Genomic DNA, 17,057 nt, shown 5'->3' with positions numbered 1-17,057 from the left:
CGTGCTCATCTTCTATGCATAGCAAATCCCAAATGCCCCTCTCCTGTTCTCTAACCAGCTTTCAGAAACTCACCACAAGTTAGAGCTAAAAAGAATCAGAGGTATCATTTCTCCAAACACACGTCATCTACACCAACTCCCGGCTTTCACAATGCGGCACCTGGCCAGAATCAATGCCCCACCATGTGACATGTTAGTAGCAGTTGTAAGGCCACGCGAATCACTACCTACCTTGTGCCCACGGAACCCGCATGATGAGCCAGATGTTGTGCTGTAAGCAAGCTTGCAAAATGCCTTCATTTGCTCCTGCCTGCAAATCCTGGCTCTGCCACTGTCACACGTGGACTGTGAGCAAGCGTTTTCTCTGGGTGTTTGTTTTCCCATCTGTAAACTGGGATTATTGCTGAGTTCTTGTGAGGATTCAATGAGTTAATAAATGCAAAACTGTTAGAACAGTAGTCGGCCCACAAAAAGTGATCAAGAACTATGAATAACAAATTAGATGCCCACATTATATCTGCAACTTGCTCAGACTTGTGAGGAGATGGCATGAAGATGGCTGGAAACCCAGGATCCCAAGTACCCATGTTCAGTCCTGCTGCCTACTATGACCTATGTTTACCCCATTAGGTCCCTGGGGGAGTTGGGCACTAATAAATACATGCAGGGATGAGGCAGGTGACATGTGTGGAGAGGGCCCACTGGGACGCAACAGTGAGTGGGGGAGATTGTGGGGAATCAGAGAGCCCAGGCCAGTGTTCATGGGGCAGCCAGGGCTTAGCTGCAGCCAGCAGCTGCAACATGGAAAGGTAGGAACAATATGGCTAGGCCCGCCAATTTTTAAAGAAAAGCCAGAACTCTGGATGTTTGTGTCAAATTGCCCAGTTTTGAAACACTGTGGACCAAACACAGCATTGTTAGTGCAGAGTAAGCCCCAAGCCACACAGCTTATGATGCCTGATCTGGACACAGATAGCAGTTCCAACCAGTGCATCCCTGTTGACAGTCTAGGCTTTTGTCCTCCAACTTACCTGCAGTCTCCTGGTGCTATGAGGTGAGTGTGTGTGCCCCCCACAAATTCATATGCTGAAATTTCTCAGCCCTCAGGTGATGGTATTGGGAGGTGGGACCTTTGGGCAGTGATTAGGTTATGAGGGTGGAGCCCTCCTAAATGGGATTAGTGCCCTTATGAAAGAGGTCCCAGAGAGTTCCCTCACTCACTTCTGCCAGGTGAGGGCACAGTGAAAAGGTGCCGTCTATGAACCAGGAAATGGCCCTCACCAGACATCGAATCTGCCAGTGACTTGATCTTGGACGTCCCAGCCTCCAGAACTGGTAGTAATAAATTTCTGTTGTTAATAAGCTGCCTAGTTTATGTCATTTTGTTACAGCAGCCCATATGGACTAAGCTGATCAGGCCACTTCAAAGTGGCTCTTTGACCTAGAGCAGGGACAGTAAGTCAAAAAGATTGAGCAGCCCCTTCCTCCTGCAGCCCACCCTCATCTGAGTCCATGAGACAGGGGCGAGGAAAAGGGAAATCAGGGAAAAGGGGAGGGGGTGATGAGGGCTTTCCCTAAAGGACCACAGGCCGCTTGGCCTAAACCCCCTCCTGCAGGCATTCCTCTGATAAAGAAGGTAGTCAGGACTTAGTGCTGGGACCAAAGAGGAGAATAGGGGTTTGTTTAAGCTCCCTTAACCTCCATAAGTTACATCAAATGAACATAAACAGCCTAAATGACAAAATGTGCTTGCTATGCAAATGCAACTTCAAAACAAAACTGCTCATGAGATATAACTTCACACCCTCTAGGATGGCCATAATCAAAAAGACAGATAATAACAAGCATTGGTGAGGATGAGGAAAAATTGGAACCTTCATACATTGCTGGTGGGGAATGTATTATAAAATGGTGCAGTCACTTTGGAAATGGTCTGTTAGTTCCTCAAAATTTAATGTCCACACAAAACCTTTGTGTATGACTATTCATAATAGCATTATTCATAATAGCCAAAAGTTGGAAACAAACCAAATGTCTATCAACTGATGAATGGATAAACAGATTTGCATACTGTATAAGTCATCCTTTAGCTCCCCCTAATGGTCAAAAAGTATTTTTATTATTGTTCCCATTTTACAGATGATGAAACTGAGGTTCTGAGCCGTGAAGTAAGTTGCCAGCAGCACACGAGAGCCAGGAACTGAAACTGGGTCTTCTTCCAAAGACCAAAGTACCCCCCCCATTCATATTACCTTTCACTACCACTTGGTTGATTATCCGGGAACATCCTTAGCTTGTTCTTGACCCCTGAGGAGGGCTGTCAGATATCTAAACAGAAGAAACATGAGTTTTCAGCTATGATACAACAAGGAGGTATGTACAGCTTGATGGTTAACAGCACAGACTATGGAGCCAGATTGTCCAAGTTTGAATCTGGGCTCTGCCACTACTTAGCTGTGCGTTCTTGGGCAAGTTACCTAACCTCTCTGTGTCTCAGTTTCTCCATATGTAAAATGGGAAAATAATAGTACACTGTTTGTGCTTATATACATATATATATATGTGTGTGTGTTTGTGTATATATACCCTATATATCATAGGATAGTAATTGGAAGCAAATAAATCAAAAGTGTAAGAGGCTGAGAACAGAGCCTAGCACATAGCAAGTTTACTAATTAAATGAAAGTAAGCACTGATTCTTATTCTCAGAATTGGAAAGAAATCAGATTAGGCCTAACAAAAACCAGGCAGAGGGACCAAATCATGGAAATGAACTCTGACATTCTGTTCTGTTTTCCTTCCCATGAAAATGTTCATGGTTTAGGAATCGCTGGAAGCTCTCCAGACCATAGACAAACATTTACATGCAAGCTGCCACTGACAATCTGGGCAGCCCTCCCAAAATGGAATGACATGGTGCAGGGGTGTAGACTGAAGCCCTGGGGGTCCCCTCATATCACATCTGCCCTTGAGGGCAAGGGGAGCTGGGTGTCCTCCTACTGGGGCAGCACCTGTCACTCAGCTCTGCTCTCTGAAGTAGGTGTGATCAACAGCATTTTATGGATATGGTAACTGAGGCTCAGAGAGAAGTTCAAGAATTTGTACAAGGTTAAATAATGTGTAGAACTAGAGTCCAACTTAGGTTGAATTCTAAAGCCGCTATGCTATTGCCTCCATGCATTAGTTACTATTGCTGCATAACAAGTTATCCCAAATTTACTAGCTTAAAACAATAAACATTTATAATCTTACACAGTGTTTGAAGGCCAGAAGCCCAGGAGTGGCTTAGCTGGGTGATTATGGCTCAGAATCTCTCATGATGCTGCAGCCAAGCTGTTGGCTGTTGGCCAAGGCTACTGCCATCTTAAGGCTCTACCAGGTCTAGAGAATCTGCCTCTAAGCTCATTAATAAGGTCGTTCACTGGAGGCTTCAGTTCTTTGCCACATGGGCTTCTCCATAGGACTGCACACAACATCGCGGCTTGCTTTCCCCAGAGCAAGAGATTCAAGTGAAAGAGAGAAGGCAAACAAGAAAGCATCCAAGACAGGAGACAGATATTTCAGTCTTTTTTTTTTTTTTGTACAGTCTTTTATAACCTAGTCTCAGAAGACATATACCACCACTTCTGCCATCTGCTATTGATTACACAGACCAATCTGGCACAAAGTGGGAAGGGTATACACTAGGGTGTGAATACCAGAAGGCAGGGATCACTGAGAGCCATCTTGGAGGCTGGTGACCACACTCCCCGTCTTTCTAAAGTAAGACAAGAAGCCACAGTCCTGCAAATAACAAGGCAATATCCCCTCAGAAAAGTCACAGAAATTAATCTTAGTCTAGTCACTTTTGGGGGCTGGTTGTTTATTTAACAAACATTCAATTCACCCAAGGCATTGGGCCCAGCCCTATGGATACAGGCAGGAATTAAACCCAGAGCTTACAGTAAGTTATGCCAGAAAACAAGAATCAGGCTATGTGGGTTCTTGGAAAAGAGGGAGCGGCCAGAAAGAGAGCTGGAATTAAGACTCTGTGACAATATGGTTCTAAAATCTTCTAGTCCAGATATGGGTTCATCCTTAGACAACCTGAATTTTGTTTCCCTGGGCCTTGACAACATCCCCACATAAAATGTGGGGAAAGGAGGAGGGGGAGGAGTAAGAGGCAGAGGAGCAAATGTCCTTAGCAGCTTATCAATTTCTGGAATTTCACAATTAGACATTCTTTCTTAAGCTTGAATTTGTCAGAACCCATTTTTTAAGCCAGAATTTGCTGAGGAAGTGGGGGAGGGTGGGGTGGACAGCAAAGAGCCAACTAAATACTCAATTGGGTGGAGGACAGAAATGCCAGACGCTGTGGCAGGTGAATAGCAGGGGAGCAAATGGTTCCTTAGAGACTAAACTATAGGACTTTACAATTTCAGTCTATCTTGAGGTAGAACCTCTGAGAACTGGGCAAATCAAAGTCCAGTATTGCCCTTTCAAACCCACATGTTACATTCATTGTAATTACCTTGTTGAATAAATGAATTAAATCATTTCCATCAACCACCTCCCACATTTCACCTGTCATGGGTGTAGGAAGAACCTAGCTGGGTAATAGCTTTCATTCGATCCCCTTCCTAGCTCCTCTCCCCAACACTTTCTTACTGGTTCTTCATACCAGAACTCCCCTAGGCCTACAGGAAAGTTGATTAAAAACCCTAAATGATTCCATTTCCCAATCTGGGTAAGGCTAATAATACCACCTCCTACCTACTCCATAGACAGAAAGGAAACTATTGTATTCTTCAAGATAGGATGTGCGTGTGTGTAAATTCTAAGAATTCCAGTATGCACAACTTCATTGTAATTCCAAGCACGGTAGGTGCATTCCCCAAATCAGCCAGCCCACTCACATGGGGTAAAGGAAAACCAGAGTTTCCCTGACCTGTTAAGTAGACAAGTCAAGCCAGTTTCCTCCCCCTGAAAGCCAGTCTCCGCCCGCGTCCTCCCAGGCCCTCAGTCCTAGCTTCCCCGGGTTTAGCCATCCCGCCGCCGCGCCCTTCTTCCTCCCTCCCTCGCCTTCAACTCCACAGCCCTAAAGGCCTCCTCCACCTTGAGGGACTACAGCCCCCGGCATGCCCCGCGGTGGCGACCAGGCCACGTGACCGCGCTTTCCCGGTAGCTGCGGTCACGTGATTCGGAAAGATGGCTGCCGTGACGGCGGAGCACTTTGTAGCGCTCCAGAGTCTGCTGAAGGTAAACTGGAGGGGTGGGAACGGCGTGAGGCGACTCTGTCTCCGAGACTGTGGACGCAGCAGGAATTGGGAATAAATTTACACTGATTTGGAGCCACTAGTTTTCTGTAAACCCTGAACAAATCGTTGCACCTTTCTGAGCTTTTTAAAGGCAGAAACAAAATCAACACCGCCCAGCAGGAAGGTGAAAGAAAAAAAATGAAATAATGGACATGAAGGCGCTACACAAATACTCCCCAGATTAGACTCTAGGGCTGGTTTTCGGGATTGGTGCTTTGAGTGGTAATTGCTGAATCCGCCTTACCAGTTCCCTATTTCATCCTGCAGCCCCTATGCGCTCCGTAGTTGAGAAATTCTCTCCCACAGAGTCTGCCCAGCCCCCTGAGGTGTGCGTTCTGTGTTCCCCCGAGGCCCGGGTTTTCCGGACTCGCTTTAGCTTGTGGAAGGGTCAGAATGAGATTGAAAGGGCCATACTTCACAGGGCTTTGTAAAGTTCAAATAAAATGATGGGTTGGAATTAGTTAACTTCTGATTTCCGCTATAGAAGAAGCAGTAGTTTTATTTTCCTTCGTAGAACTTGTCACTAGCTGACATGCGTCTATTTGCCTGTTGTCCTTATTTTTCATAAGAATGTAAGATCCATGAGGAACTTTTTCTTTCTTCCTCCCCTTTTTTTTTCCTTTTGTAAACACCAGTTGAAGAGCGTTGACTTAATTACACTTAGCCAATTCATGGCACGACATCATCAGTCTATGTAGTAGTCTGTGTTTTATTTTACTTGTTTGTTTATTTAAAATTTTTTTTCTTGTTTAGAGAGGGGGTCTTGCTATGTTGCCCAAGTTGGGCTCAAGCAATCCTCCTGCCTCAGCCTCTCAAGTAGCTGGGACTACAGGCATGCATCTCCACACTCCTTATTTATTTGTTTGTTTTTGTTTTTTAATTTTTTATTATTATTTGCTTAGAGACAGGGTCTCACTTTGTTGTCCAGGCTGGAGTGCAGTGGCATGATCATAGCTCACTGCAGCCTTAATCTCCTGGGCTCAAGTGATCCTTCTGCCTCAGCCTCCTGAGTAGCTGGGAACTACAGGTGCACACCACCACACCTGACTGATTGTTTTTTTATTTTTTGTAGAGGCAGGGTCTCACTGTATTGCTCAGGCTGGTCTTATATCTTATATTTGAAGGAAGTTTCTTATCGATAGTATTTAAGTCAGATTTTTAATCCACTCTGCCAATTCTTGTCTTTTAATTGATATATTTAGACCATTTACATTTAATGTAATTATTCCTATGTAAAGGCTTTCAGTCTACCTTTTTGTTTTGTTTTCTGTCCTTGGTTTTTGTTTCTTTTTACTTTTTCCTACCTTCCCATGGGTAATTTGAACATTTTTTAGAATTCTATTTGTTTTGATATGCATTTCTTTTTGTAGCCTTTTTAGTGGTTCCTCTAATTGTATTACTTTATATGTACATAACTTATCACAGTCTATTGTGCCATAATTTTACCAGTTAGGGTGAAGTATAGAAGCTTTACCTCCCTTTATATCCCTTTACCTTTCTTCATTTATAATATAATTGTATTAAATATTTCCTCTATGTATGTTTACAGCCACACTAGTGTTAAAAATTTTTAATGGACATTGTTAAATTTCTTGCTTCAACCTTCAAACATAATTTAGAAAACTCAAGAAAAGAAAGCCTATTGTATTTATCCATATTTTTGCTTGCCCTGTTCTTTCTTCCTGATTGTAACTGTTAATTTTGGGTGTCAACTTGACTGGATTGCGGGATACCTAGATGGCTGGTGAAGTGTTGTTTCTGGGTGTGTCTATAAGAGTGTTTCCAGAAGAAACTGACATGTGACTTAGTGGAGTGAGATAGGAAGGCCTTCCCTCAATGTAGGTGGGCACCATTCAATCAGCTGGGGGCTGGGCTAGGACAAACAGGTAAAAGAAAGGGGATTCTCCTTTCTCTGCTCTATTTCTCCCTTCTGGTGCAGGACATCTTTTCTCCTGGCCTTGGACATCAGACTCCTGGTTCTTGGGCTTCCGGACTATGGGACTTGCACCAGTGGCCTCTTGGGGACTGTCAGGCTTTTGGCCTTAGACTGGGGGCTGCACTGTTAGCTTCCCTGATTCTAAGGCTTCCAGATTTGAACTGAGCCATGCTACCAGCTTCTCTGGTCCTCCAGCTTTCAGATGGCCTATCAGGGGACTTTGCCTCTGTGATCATGTGAGCTTATTCCCCCTAATAAATCTCCTCTCATATATAACTGTTGGTTCTCTCTCTCTGGAGAACCTGGCTAATACTCTGATGTTCCAAAGTTCCTTCTTTTATTGTTTTTTCTATTTAGAGAAGTTGCTTTAACTATTCTTTTAGTATAGATCTTGTGACAGATTTTCTAAGTTTTCCTTCATCTGAAAATGTCTTGATTTCCTCTTCATTCCCGAAGGATACTATTGCTGGGTGTGGGATTCCAGATTGACAGTTTTTTTCTTTTAGCACCTGAAAAATATTGTGCCATTTCTTTCTTGCTGTGGTTTGAAACCTGCTGTCATTCTGATTGTTTTTTTTTTCTTATAAGGTATCATTTCTCTCTCTTTGCTCACAAGCTTTTTTTTCTTTGTCTTTCATTTTCAGAAGTTTAATTATATGTCTTGGTATGATTTCTTTGGATTTATCTTGTTTAGGGTTCATTCAGTTTCTCAATGTATAGGATTATGTCTCTAAGTAAATTTGGAAAGTAGTCAGCTGTTATTCCTTTGAATACTTTTTCAGTCTTGACCTCTTTTATCATCTCCTTCTAGGACTCCAATGATATGAATGTTAGATCTTTTGTTATCATCCCATATGTCTCTGAGGCTCTATTCATTATTTTCTCTCTGTTATTCAAATGGGTAATTTCTACTGACCTGTCTCCCAGTTCACTGATTCTTCCCTCTACCCTTTCCATTTTGGTGCTGAGCCCGTCTACTGAGCTTTTTATTTTGGTTGTTGTGTTTTTCAGATCTAAAGTTTTCATTTTCTTCTTCTTTGTATGATCTATTTCTTGGCTGAGACTTTCAATTTTTTAAATTTGTTTCAAGCATGTTCTTAATTACTCGTTGAAACATTTTTATCATGGCTGCTTTAAATTCTTTGTCATCTGTCATATTGGTGTTGACATCTATTGATTATCTTTTTTCATTCAGTTTGAGATCTTTGTAGTTCTTGTTTCCATGAATAATTTTCTGTTGAAACCTAGATATTTTCATTTTATATTCTGAGACTGCATCTGATTTAAATCTTATGCTTTATCTGGCATTCTCTGACACTGTTTAGGCAGGGCAAGGGGTACCATTTCATTCCTACCAGTTGGAGGTAAAAGTCCAGGTTCCCCACTTGGTTTCTGTTGTGGTCTCTGCTAGTACCACAGGACAGTGGGGCTTGTTACCTGGTGGGGATAAGGCACCCTACTTGGCCTTTTCTGATACCATCCTAGTCAGGGTGTTGGGGTACCTCATTGTAGCCTCATAAGGCTTCTCACTCAAGTCTAGGCTTCCCACTCAGCCTTTGTTGACATAGGTGAACATGGGGTGACAGTTCTTTCTGTGATATTTGGCTGGAGTAGAGCAGTTATTGTCCAAAAGTCTTCTCTCTTGCTAGGCTGTTCCTTTCTTGGTCCTTTGGCTGGAGAGAGCAGGGATTTGTTGGGGATTTTATTTTCTGCATCCATTGTCATTTCCAGCTTGCCCTCTCATTCAGCTCAAAGTCTGGGATATAAGAGGCAAAAAGGGCTGGGTGCCATGGTTCATGCCTATAATCCTAGCACTCTGGGAGGCTGAGGCGGAAGGACTACTTGAGCTCAGGAGTTTGAGACCAGCCTGAGCAAGAGTGAGACCCTGTCTCTACTAAAAATAGAAAAAAAAATCGGCAACTAAAAATAGAAAAGAATTAGCCAGGCATGGTGGCACATGCCTGTAGTCCCAACTACTTGGGAGGCTGAGACAGGAGGATCACTTGAGCCCAGGAGTTCAAAGTTCCTGTGAGCTAGGTTGATGCCGTGGCACTCTAGCCCAAGCAACAAAGCAAGACTCAGTCTTAAAAAAAAAAAAAGAGGCCAAAAGGAAAGCCCAGGGAACTCACTATCATGTCATTCCTTGGATTACAAGGTCCCTAGCAGATCTGCCTTCTTCTCTCCCCCTTCCAGAGTCGACTTATGTTTGTTTTCTATATAGTGTCCAGGATTTTTAATTATACTTAGTAGAAAGAATAGAGAAAAGTACATCTATTCAATCTTCCCAGAAATGGAAATGTTTTATATGCCTTTATATCTTAAGTCTTAAAGGTATCACACAATGACTAAGACAATATTATCCAGAAACATGTATTTTCAGAGTCTGAGTGAGTTTTTTTCCCATCTGTGAATTAATTCACAGGCCTCTTCGAAAGATGTTGTCAGACAGCTGTGTCAAGAGAGCTTTTCCAGTTCAGCCCTTGCCTCAAAAAAACTCTTGGATATTACGTGTTCCAGCTTGTCCGTGACCCAGGAGGAGGCAGAGCAAGTAAGTAGTCTTTCTTGACTTCTCAGTCATTGCCAAGTCCAAGGAAAATTTCCCTCTGAAACATTTGTTGACGTAATAACAAACTGAGAATGATTGTTTTAATGTTAGTGAACCTAAAAGCCATTATCTTTGTACTACCCTTCCTTTGATAGAAAGACAAGGGTGGGAGAACTGTACCAGGATCAGAGCTCCTGACCATTTTCTTCTTGGACTTAATTACTCAGACAGTGTGGACAAAAGCCAACCTTTTTGTGGTTTTCTTTTCCAACCTATAATGCACCAATGCTGATAAATTGTTGGCTGGACAGTGTGGGGTAGACTTTTCAGGGATCTCTGGGCAGAAGCTTGGAGACCTGAGTAAGATTAGGAAGGGAGTATGTACTGCTGGGCTGCATCAGGCTCCCTCACTCCCTCACATCCCTCTGCCCCACAGAAAGTCCCCTTCTTAGCTCACCTGATCTCAGCAGGTGGCCAAGAGGAAGAATAAGGTGACCCATATTAAGTTCCGTTGCAATGACAGCCTTATCTTTCCAAGGCAAATATGTTTCTAAAACACGAGTTTCTTCCTCCAAATGGGCCTATGTTATTATTATTTTTTTTAATCTGGAGCTTTGTTTATTGAAATCAGTGGTAGAAGAGTAAAAGACAGAAGCAAGATTATGCAAGTGAATTATAGACTGACTTTGGCTTCCCCCAAAAGTAGACCTTGAGACAAGGACTTGGGTGGTTATTTGGGAGGTGATTCTAGAAAGCACAAAGGAGGGAGTGAGGACAGTCAAGCAGGGAGTGAGGCAAGGTGATAAAAGAGTGTGTTAGTGAGCAGTTGCTGCTATGGAAAACTGGGTCTCAATCCTGGGATCCTGTAAGAAACGAAATAGAACACGTGTCAGAACCCCTGGAGGGCAGGGAGGCTGGGGCATTTGTCCACTAACACCCACCCCTCATTGATGGAGGGTTAACTTCCCCTCACCTATTGATTGTGTCTCTGCAGTCAAGCAACCTCCAGTGGTATCAGAGAAAGCCCTAAAGGAGAGAAACAGTTAGCTCCAGAGAGCTTTCTGAGGTTCGGCTAAGTATTATTCTATTTACAAGACTACCATAAGCAGTACTTCTAAGCTACAGATTCACTTAGAAGGACGTAGGATGGGAAGACAGCATTTTAGCGGGCAGGGTCAGACACTCCTCTTCCGCAGGAGAGTCCACGCAGCGGTCAGAAGCTGTTTGTTCTCTTTGCCCTCTCAGATGACAGCTTAGGGGCAAGGACGTGAGACTCCTACCACCCTGGATTCAAAGCCCACACTCCACAGGAGCCAATATCTCTTGTCACAGTTCAGTAAGCACAGCTTTAGGTTCTCGCAAGGAGCCTGCAGCCACATTCAGGGCAGCCCGAAGCTACAGGCCCCCGGGTGTTTATGCAGTCCTCTCAGTCCGGAGGCTTCGGACCAATGCAGTGTTGCCTAGTAACACAGCTGACTTTCTGCTGCTCTCAGGTTACCAGGGAAACTGCTCTAGAAAGTTAACTGAAGGTCAGATTCTCATGCAGAAGAAAAAGGAACATATTAACGCTTTGCCCACCAGTAGAGAGTTCTGGCATGCTGACAGCTTTCTAGGTCAGGCAGCTGCACCTGTCTTCTAAAGCCACAGGTGAACTCTCAGGCAGGCCGGGGCAGGTGGCGCATCAGCATCTGCCACAGAGGCCTCTGGACTCAGGTGACTCGGTGGGATGACTATGGCAGTGTGCAGCAGTTGGGGTAGGGGGGTGTAGAGCCCTCCCCCTGGCTCCTGTCTCGTGCCCCCTCCCTCTGCTTCTCCTGCAGCTACAGGGTGGTCTCTCTATCTTGCAGCTGCTCCAGGCTCTGCACCGCCTCACTAGGCTGGTGGCATTCCGTGACCTGTCCTCCCCCGAGGGGGTTCTGGCTCTCTTTCCAGAAAACTTCCACCAAAACCTCAAAAACCTGCTGACAAAAATCATCCTAGAACACATGTAAGTGCTCTTTTTTGAGAGTTCCTTCTAACTTTTATATTTTTCATTATTTTAATTCCTATTCTAGAAGTAATATGTTCATTGTTGAAAAATTAGAAAACACGGATAAGCACAAAGACCTCTATCACCCAGAGGTTAGCAATATTAATTCCTTAATGGAAAGCCTTTTAGGACTTGTTAGTTTTTTTCTCTTTATACATATAGATAGATGTTGATGTTTTGTTTCTGTTTTTTAACAAAATGGGATCCTGCCATTTCATAACTTGCTCATTTTCAGTTAACAATATTAACAATAATGACAGCTCAGGTCAATATTTACCTTCAATGTCATTGTGATGGTTAAATGTATTCTATTATATGAAGAAATTATGTGTAGTGTAATTTTAAAATTCCTAGCCTTGGGCATTAGGTTATTGGAAGTTTTTTATTTCAGTGAACAATTTATAATGGAAATGCTGGTCATATGCTTAATTATTTCCTTACTAGGTAAAGGTGATGGACATATGGAAGCCTTTGGCCTTATGTTATCAAGTTGGCCATCAGAAAGATTGCGCCACCTATTTTTCTACCAGTAGGACACAAGTGTGCCCCCTCCCCATATGAGGAGATTTCTTAAATTTTTTCCCAGCTTCCACTAATGGCAAATGGTACCTCAATTCAATTTACATATCTTTGACATTAGTGATGTTGAATTTATTTTTCATACATTTATTGGTCATTTTTATTTCTTTTGTGAATTATCTGTATATTTTCTTGGCTGGGCAGATTCTTTTAAACACATATAATTTAAGCAGAATTTACTAATATTCGCAGAATTATATTGTTGGTTAGCAGAAGGATTAACAGACCTCTCTGATAGCAATAACTGGTAATGCTTATTTACCAAGGGTTTCATTGTTTATTAAGAACTTTCTCATCCATGACCAAATTTTATTCCATTTGCTGTAGCATTAGATAGGTCTATTTGGATGTGTTTTTGCAGAAAATGCAGTACTTTGTGTAGTAGGTACTCAGCAAAGAGGACGAGCAGACCTGTTCTCTGTTTTGTTCTTGAGAACAGTAGCACAATGAGATTACAACACATTAAGCCTTTTCTTCTTTTTTGTCCTAAACTGTGAAAACTAACAACACTTACGGCCTAACATCACTGAGCTTTGTAAAACAAATAAACAAAAGATTGCTTCTTGGAGGGAAGTTTTCTTCAGTCCTTTCCAGGTAGGAAGTGATTACAGGTATGAAGATCAGAGGAAGGACCTGGGTCCAGATGCCTCTCTCATTATCAGAGGACTCAATCTCATCCTTTTTCCATTATTTTTTCCTCATCTTTCCCTCTTAAACAGATCTGCTTGGAGAGCTGAAGCGCAAGCAAATCAGAGTGAGTACCAAGAAATTTGCTCCTCCCTCCCTACCCGCCTCCCTCCCTACCCCCGCCCCCAGCCCCAGCTCTAAGTCTGCCAGGTGACCAGAGATTTTGGCAAAAACCACAGTGAATCCAGTCCCAACCCCAACTCTGTCTGTTGCATTGTTTCTTTTTAATTCCACTCTTTACTTTTTTTTTTTATTATAAACATAATTATATAGGCATGTTGTTAAAAAAAAATACAGAAATATCCAAAGCAGAAAGTAAAGTACTTAAAATAATTATATTTCAATTGGGGAAAAAAATAACAGTAATTGAAATCAGTTTGAAAGACTGAATAAAAGTGTTTAATAAAGGGTCATTGTACTTACGCTGAGCCAGTCACGGTGCTGGAGCAATTTGTCTGTGTTAGCTCATTTCGTCCTCCCAATATCCCTGTGAGCTAGGCCGGAGTATCCCCATTTTCCAGACGAGCAAAGAGAGGCTCAGAGGTTAGGCAAGTCGTAGAACCTGTATTCAAGCCAGTCTGTTTATCTCTGAAACAAGCACTCTTACCACTATTGTTAAAGCTACATGTTTCCTAAGCCTTAGGCCATGACTACTTCTCTGCTTTGTGTCACTCGTCATTCTGTCCTGACATCTGGAGGGCTGGGTGTTCAGGCAGGAGCCTGGAGGTGCTGCCATAGGGGATCAGTGCTAAGTGCAGGTGGCACAGAGCAATGAGTAAGGCCCACGACTTGCTGTGGATCTCGGGCCCCATCTGTCTCTCTAGATCAAATGTATTATACGTGTACAGCCCTCATTGCTGCCTGTCATAGGGCAAAGGCTTGGTAGCCGAGGGTGACATAAGCTCTGAGCTGGGCTGTCCCCTCCACAGTCTCTCTGCCACGCCTGGTTGACCTGGACTGGAGAGTGGATATCAAAACCTCCTCAGACAGCATCAGCCGCATGGCCGTCCCCACCTGCCTGCTCCAGATGAAGGTATGTCCACTGCCATGCTGAGTAGAAAGAAAGAGGGTGTAGCCATGACATGGTCCCAGAGGGCATCTAATATACCAGTCCCCAAGGTTTGGGGACCTCTAATCCAATAAAGAATAAAATTATCAGAGGGGTGGAATAAAGTGGGGACTGTTAATGGATGCAAAAATATAGTTAGAGGGAACAATATTTGATAGCACAACAAAGTGACTGTCATCAACAGTAAGTTAGTGCATACTTTACAATAACTGGAAGAGTAAAATTGGAATGTTCCTAACAAAGAAATGCTAAATGCCTGAGGTGATGGATACCCCAATTACCTTGATTTGATTAATTCACATTGTATGCCTGTATCAAAATATCACATGTACCCTATAAAGGTATACAACCGTTATGTACCCATAATAATTAAAAATAAATAAATAAATATTAGCATCCCCTACATGCATGTGTTTATTTACAAAGTGTAGGTGTATTAACATATTGTGGACATAATAAAACATACACTAAAAGTAGAAATTTTAAAATAAGACAAATGCAAAACATAATATTTTTAAAATTGCTGATACCTAAAAGTTACCATGTACTCTTAGAAGTTTATCTTTAACAATAGAGAGGTATGTTCAGATTTCAAATAACCTGCTTGATAATTTTAGTACACTTTAACCAACTTCTTGTCCAATGTGATTAGGCTGTCACTGTGTCACTATTTGATGTGGCCGATCAACAGCTTCAGTTAGCAGTTGAAGTGTCAGGTCCTCATTTTCTTGCTCGTGCTCCCTGGCCTCATTGGTGTTCCTTTTCAAGAGTTTTTTTAAGCCACATATCCATTTTGTAGGATTTGTTCAGGTAAACTAGGTAATGTAATGCTATATCTACTTACCTGGACACCAAAAAATTCAACACCTATAAGGAAATGAAGAAGTTAGGGTGCTTCTAGCAACTAAATATTTTAAATATTAATAAAGCTTAACTTTTTAATTTTTTTAAAGATACAAATAAATAAACTAGAAGTTGTAATGTTTTTTTTCTGCATCCCAATGGAGTGTCTTATGTACCCAGTAGAGCCCACTTCTCTTTTTTTTTTCCTTTTTTTGAAAGACACAGGGTCTTGCTCTGTCACCCAGGTTGGAGTGCAATGGCCTGATCATAGATCACTGTAACTGTGAACTCCTGGGCTCAAGTGATCCCCCTGCCTCAGCCTCCCAAGTAGCTGGGACTACAGATGTGTGCCACCATGCCTGGCTTTTTTTTTTTTTTTTTTGTAGAAAGGGGGCCTCACTTTGCCCAGGCTGGTCTTGAACTCCTGGCCTCAAGCAATCCTCCCACCTTGGTTTCCCAAAGTGCTGGGATTACAGTCGTGAGTGACCCTACTCAGCGGAACCCAGTTCTTAAAGTAGCGATGTAAACACATGTAATGCTTTCTCACTTGAATGCTGACAGGGTGTCAGAGAGGTGGATGAGCCTTGGCCTGGCCTTCTCTGATGCCCACCCAGGGTACTCATTGCAAATAGAAACTGACCCAGCCCTCTGAGGCATCTCCTTCACTCTCCCCCGTTGCTAAATGACTCAGGGGTTGGTACTCTGTAGCTCTCAGCAAAGAGCCTCGCTGCAGAGGTTCAGCAGAGCTGAGATGGGGCTCACAGCCCACGTACAGGGAGACAGAAGAGAGGCAGCTTTGACTTTCCAGGCCATGTTCTCTTTACAGATCCAGGAAGATCCCAGTCTGTGCGGAGACAAACCCTCCATCTCAGCTGTCACCATGGAGCTGAGCAAAGAAACGCTGGACACTATGTTAGATGGGCTGGGCCGCATCCGAGACCAGCTCTCCGCCGTGGCCAGTAAATGATCCGATCAGCTGCCGGCACCCACTGCCGTGCCCCAGCGGCTCGTGAGCAGCGAGACACCTCCCAACACGCAGGCTGCGCTGCAGCTGACAGCAGGCAGGATGGTGGGGACGGAGGGGCTTACTGCCTTCCAGAAGGCACAGTTGGATTGGAGGGAGCAGCCAGGCCCCTTGCTGTTCTCCTTGCTTATCTGTTTTCTCTTTCTGAAGCTGGTGAGCAGAAGCCCCCGTCTTTGAAAGGCTCCTGTGTACAGCTTAATTACCGCCGTGGCAGTATGCGGGAACATTTGCTTCGTCAGCTGCGTCTGCATCAGTGTTTGGGCAATTTAGGCCCAAATTGTGGAGCTCATCTAATAAGTTTATTTCCAATCTTAGCTCTGATTAGTTCATTTCCAGCCCGGAACACATGGAGGGAATCAGGCGTGTGATGCCAGCAGTTCCTACTGCTCTGTTACAGAAGCCAGGCAAACCCCACCAAGCGGGGCTACTGAAGCACAGCCTGTCCAGAGCATTCATTCCCTGAGCTCCCTTGGCCTTGCTGGACCACCTCTTTGGCGTGGGAAGTCTGAAATGGGTGGCAGTTCCCTTCGTCGTGAAGTCAGGGTCCCCTTCCTTGATATAATGCAGCCACTCTGGAGTGAAGAAGTGGGAATCATTGGAAATAAACAACAGTTCTAAACATTTTTCATGATTCAGGTCGTGATTCTTAGTAACTCCCATCCTTCTCCCCAGTTGTTTTCTTTGGCCAGTGCTGTGTCTAGTTCTTAAAGATCCCAACTTCCTCATTCCCACCTATGCCCTGGACCCATGAAATTAGGCATCTGAACCTCACCACCTTCCTGGTTTGTACCTGTCATGTAGAACAAAAGGAAGCAAGGCTGACAGTATGTGCTTGTTACCGGAGCTACGATGAAGCACTCCTTAGAGTTTCACAAGTGATATCATGTCTGTCACCGGCCCCATGCATCACAGGGACTCCTTGTGTGGATGCTTTTCCCCCTTCATTATCCAGATCATCCCTGTGGCAGCAGCTTGCAGCCTGCTCTCTGAGCGCTTGTTTTAGCAGATTCTCTGGTGGTGTGTTTGGGGTAGATGGAGGAGGTAGAAC

At 43.5% G+C, this 17,057-nt stretch overlaps 1 protein-coding gene across 1 annotated transcript; it reads left to right on the top strand.

Moving 5' to 3' along the window:
* The first annotated feature begins 4,995 nt into the window (after nt 1-4,995).
* Nucleotides 4,996-16,633, top strand: COMMD9 (COMM domain containing 9). Its single transcript, XM_045557819.1, has 6 exons — nt 4,996-5,238; nt 9,656-9,781; nt 11,626-11,765; nt 13,106-13,140; nt 14,003-14,106; nt 15,812-16,633. The coding sequence occupies exons 1-6, from the start codon at nt 5,188-5,190 to the stop codon at nt 15,950-15,952; spliced, it is 597 nt and encodes a 198-aa protein (XP_045413775.1). The 5' UTR covers nt 4,996-5,187; the 3' UTR covers nt 15,953-16,633.
* The last annotated feature ends 424 nt before the right edge of the window (nt 16,634-17,057 follow it).

The sequence above is a fragment of the Lemur catta genome, chromosome 7 (assembly GCF_020740605.2).
Source record: "Lemur catta isolate mLemCat1 chromosome 7, mLemCat1.pri, whole genome shotgun sequence".
NCBI lineage: Eukaryota > Metazoa > Chordata > Mammalia > Primates > Lemuridae > Lemur > Lemur catta.
This window is presented reverse-complemented; position numbering and strand designations above follow the sequence as displayed.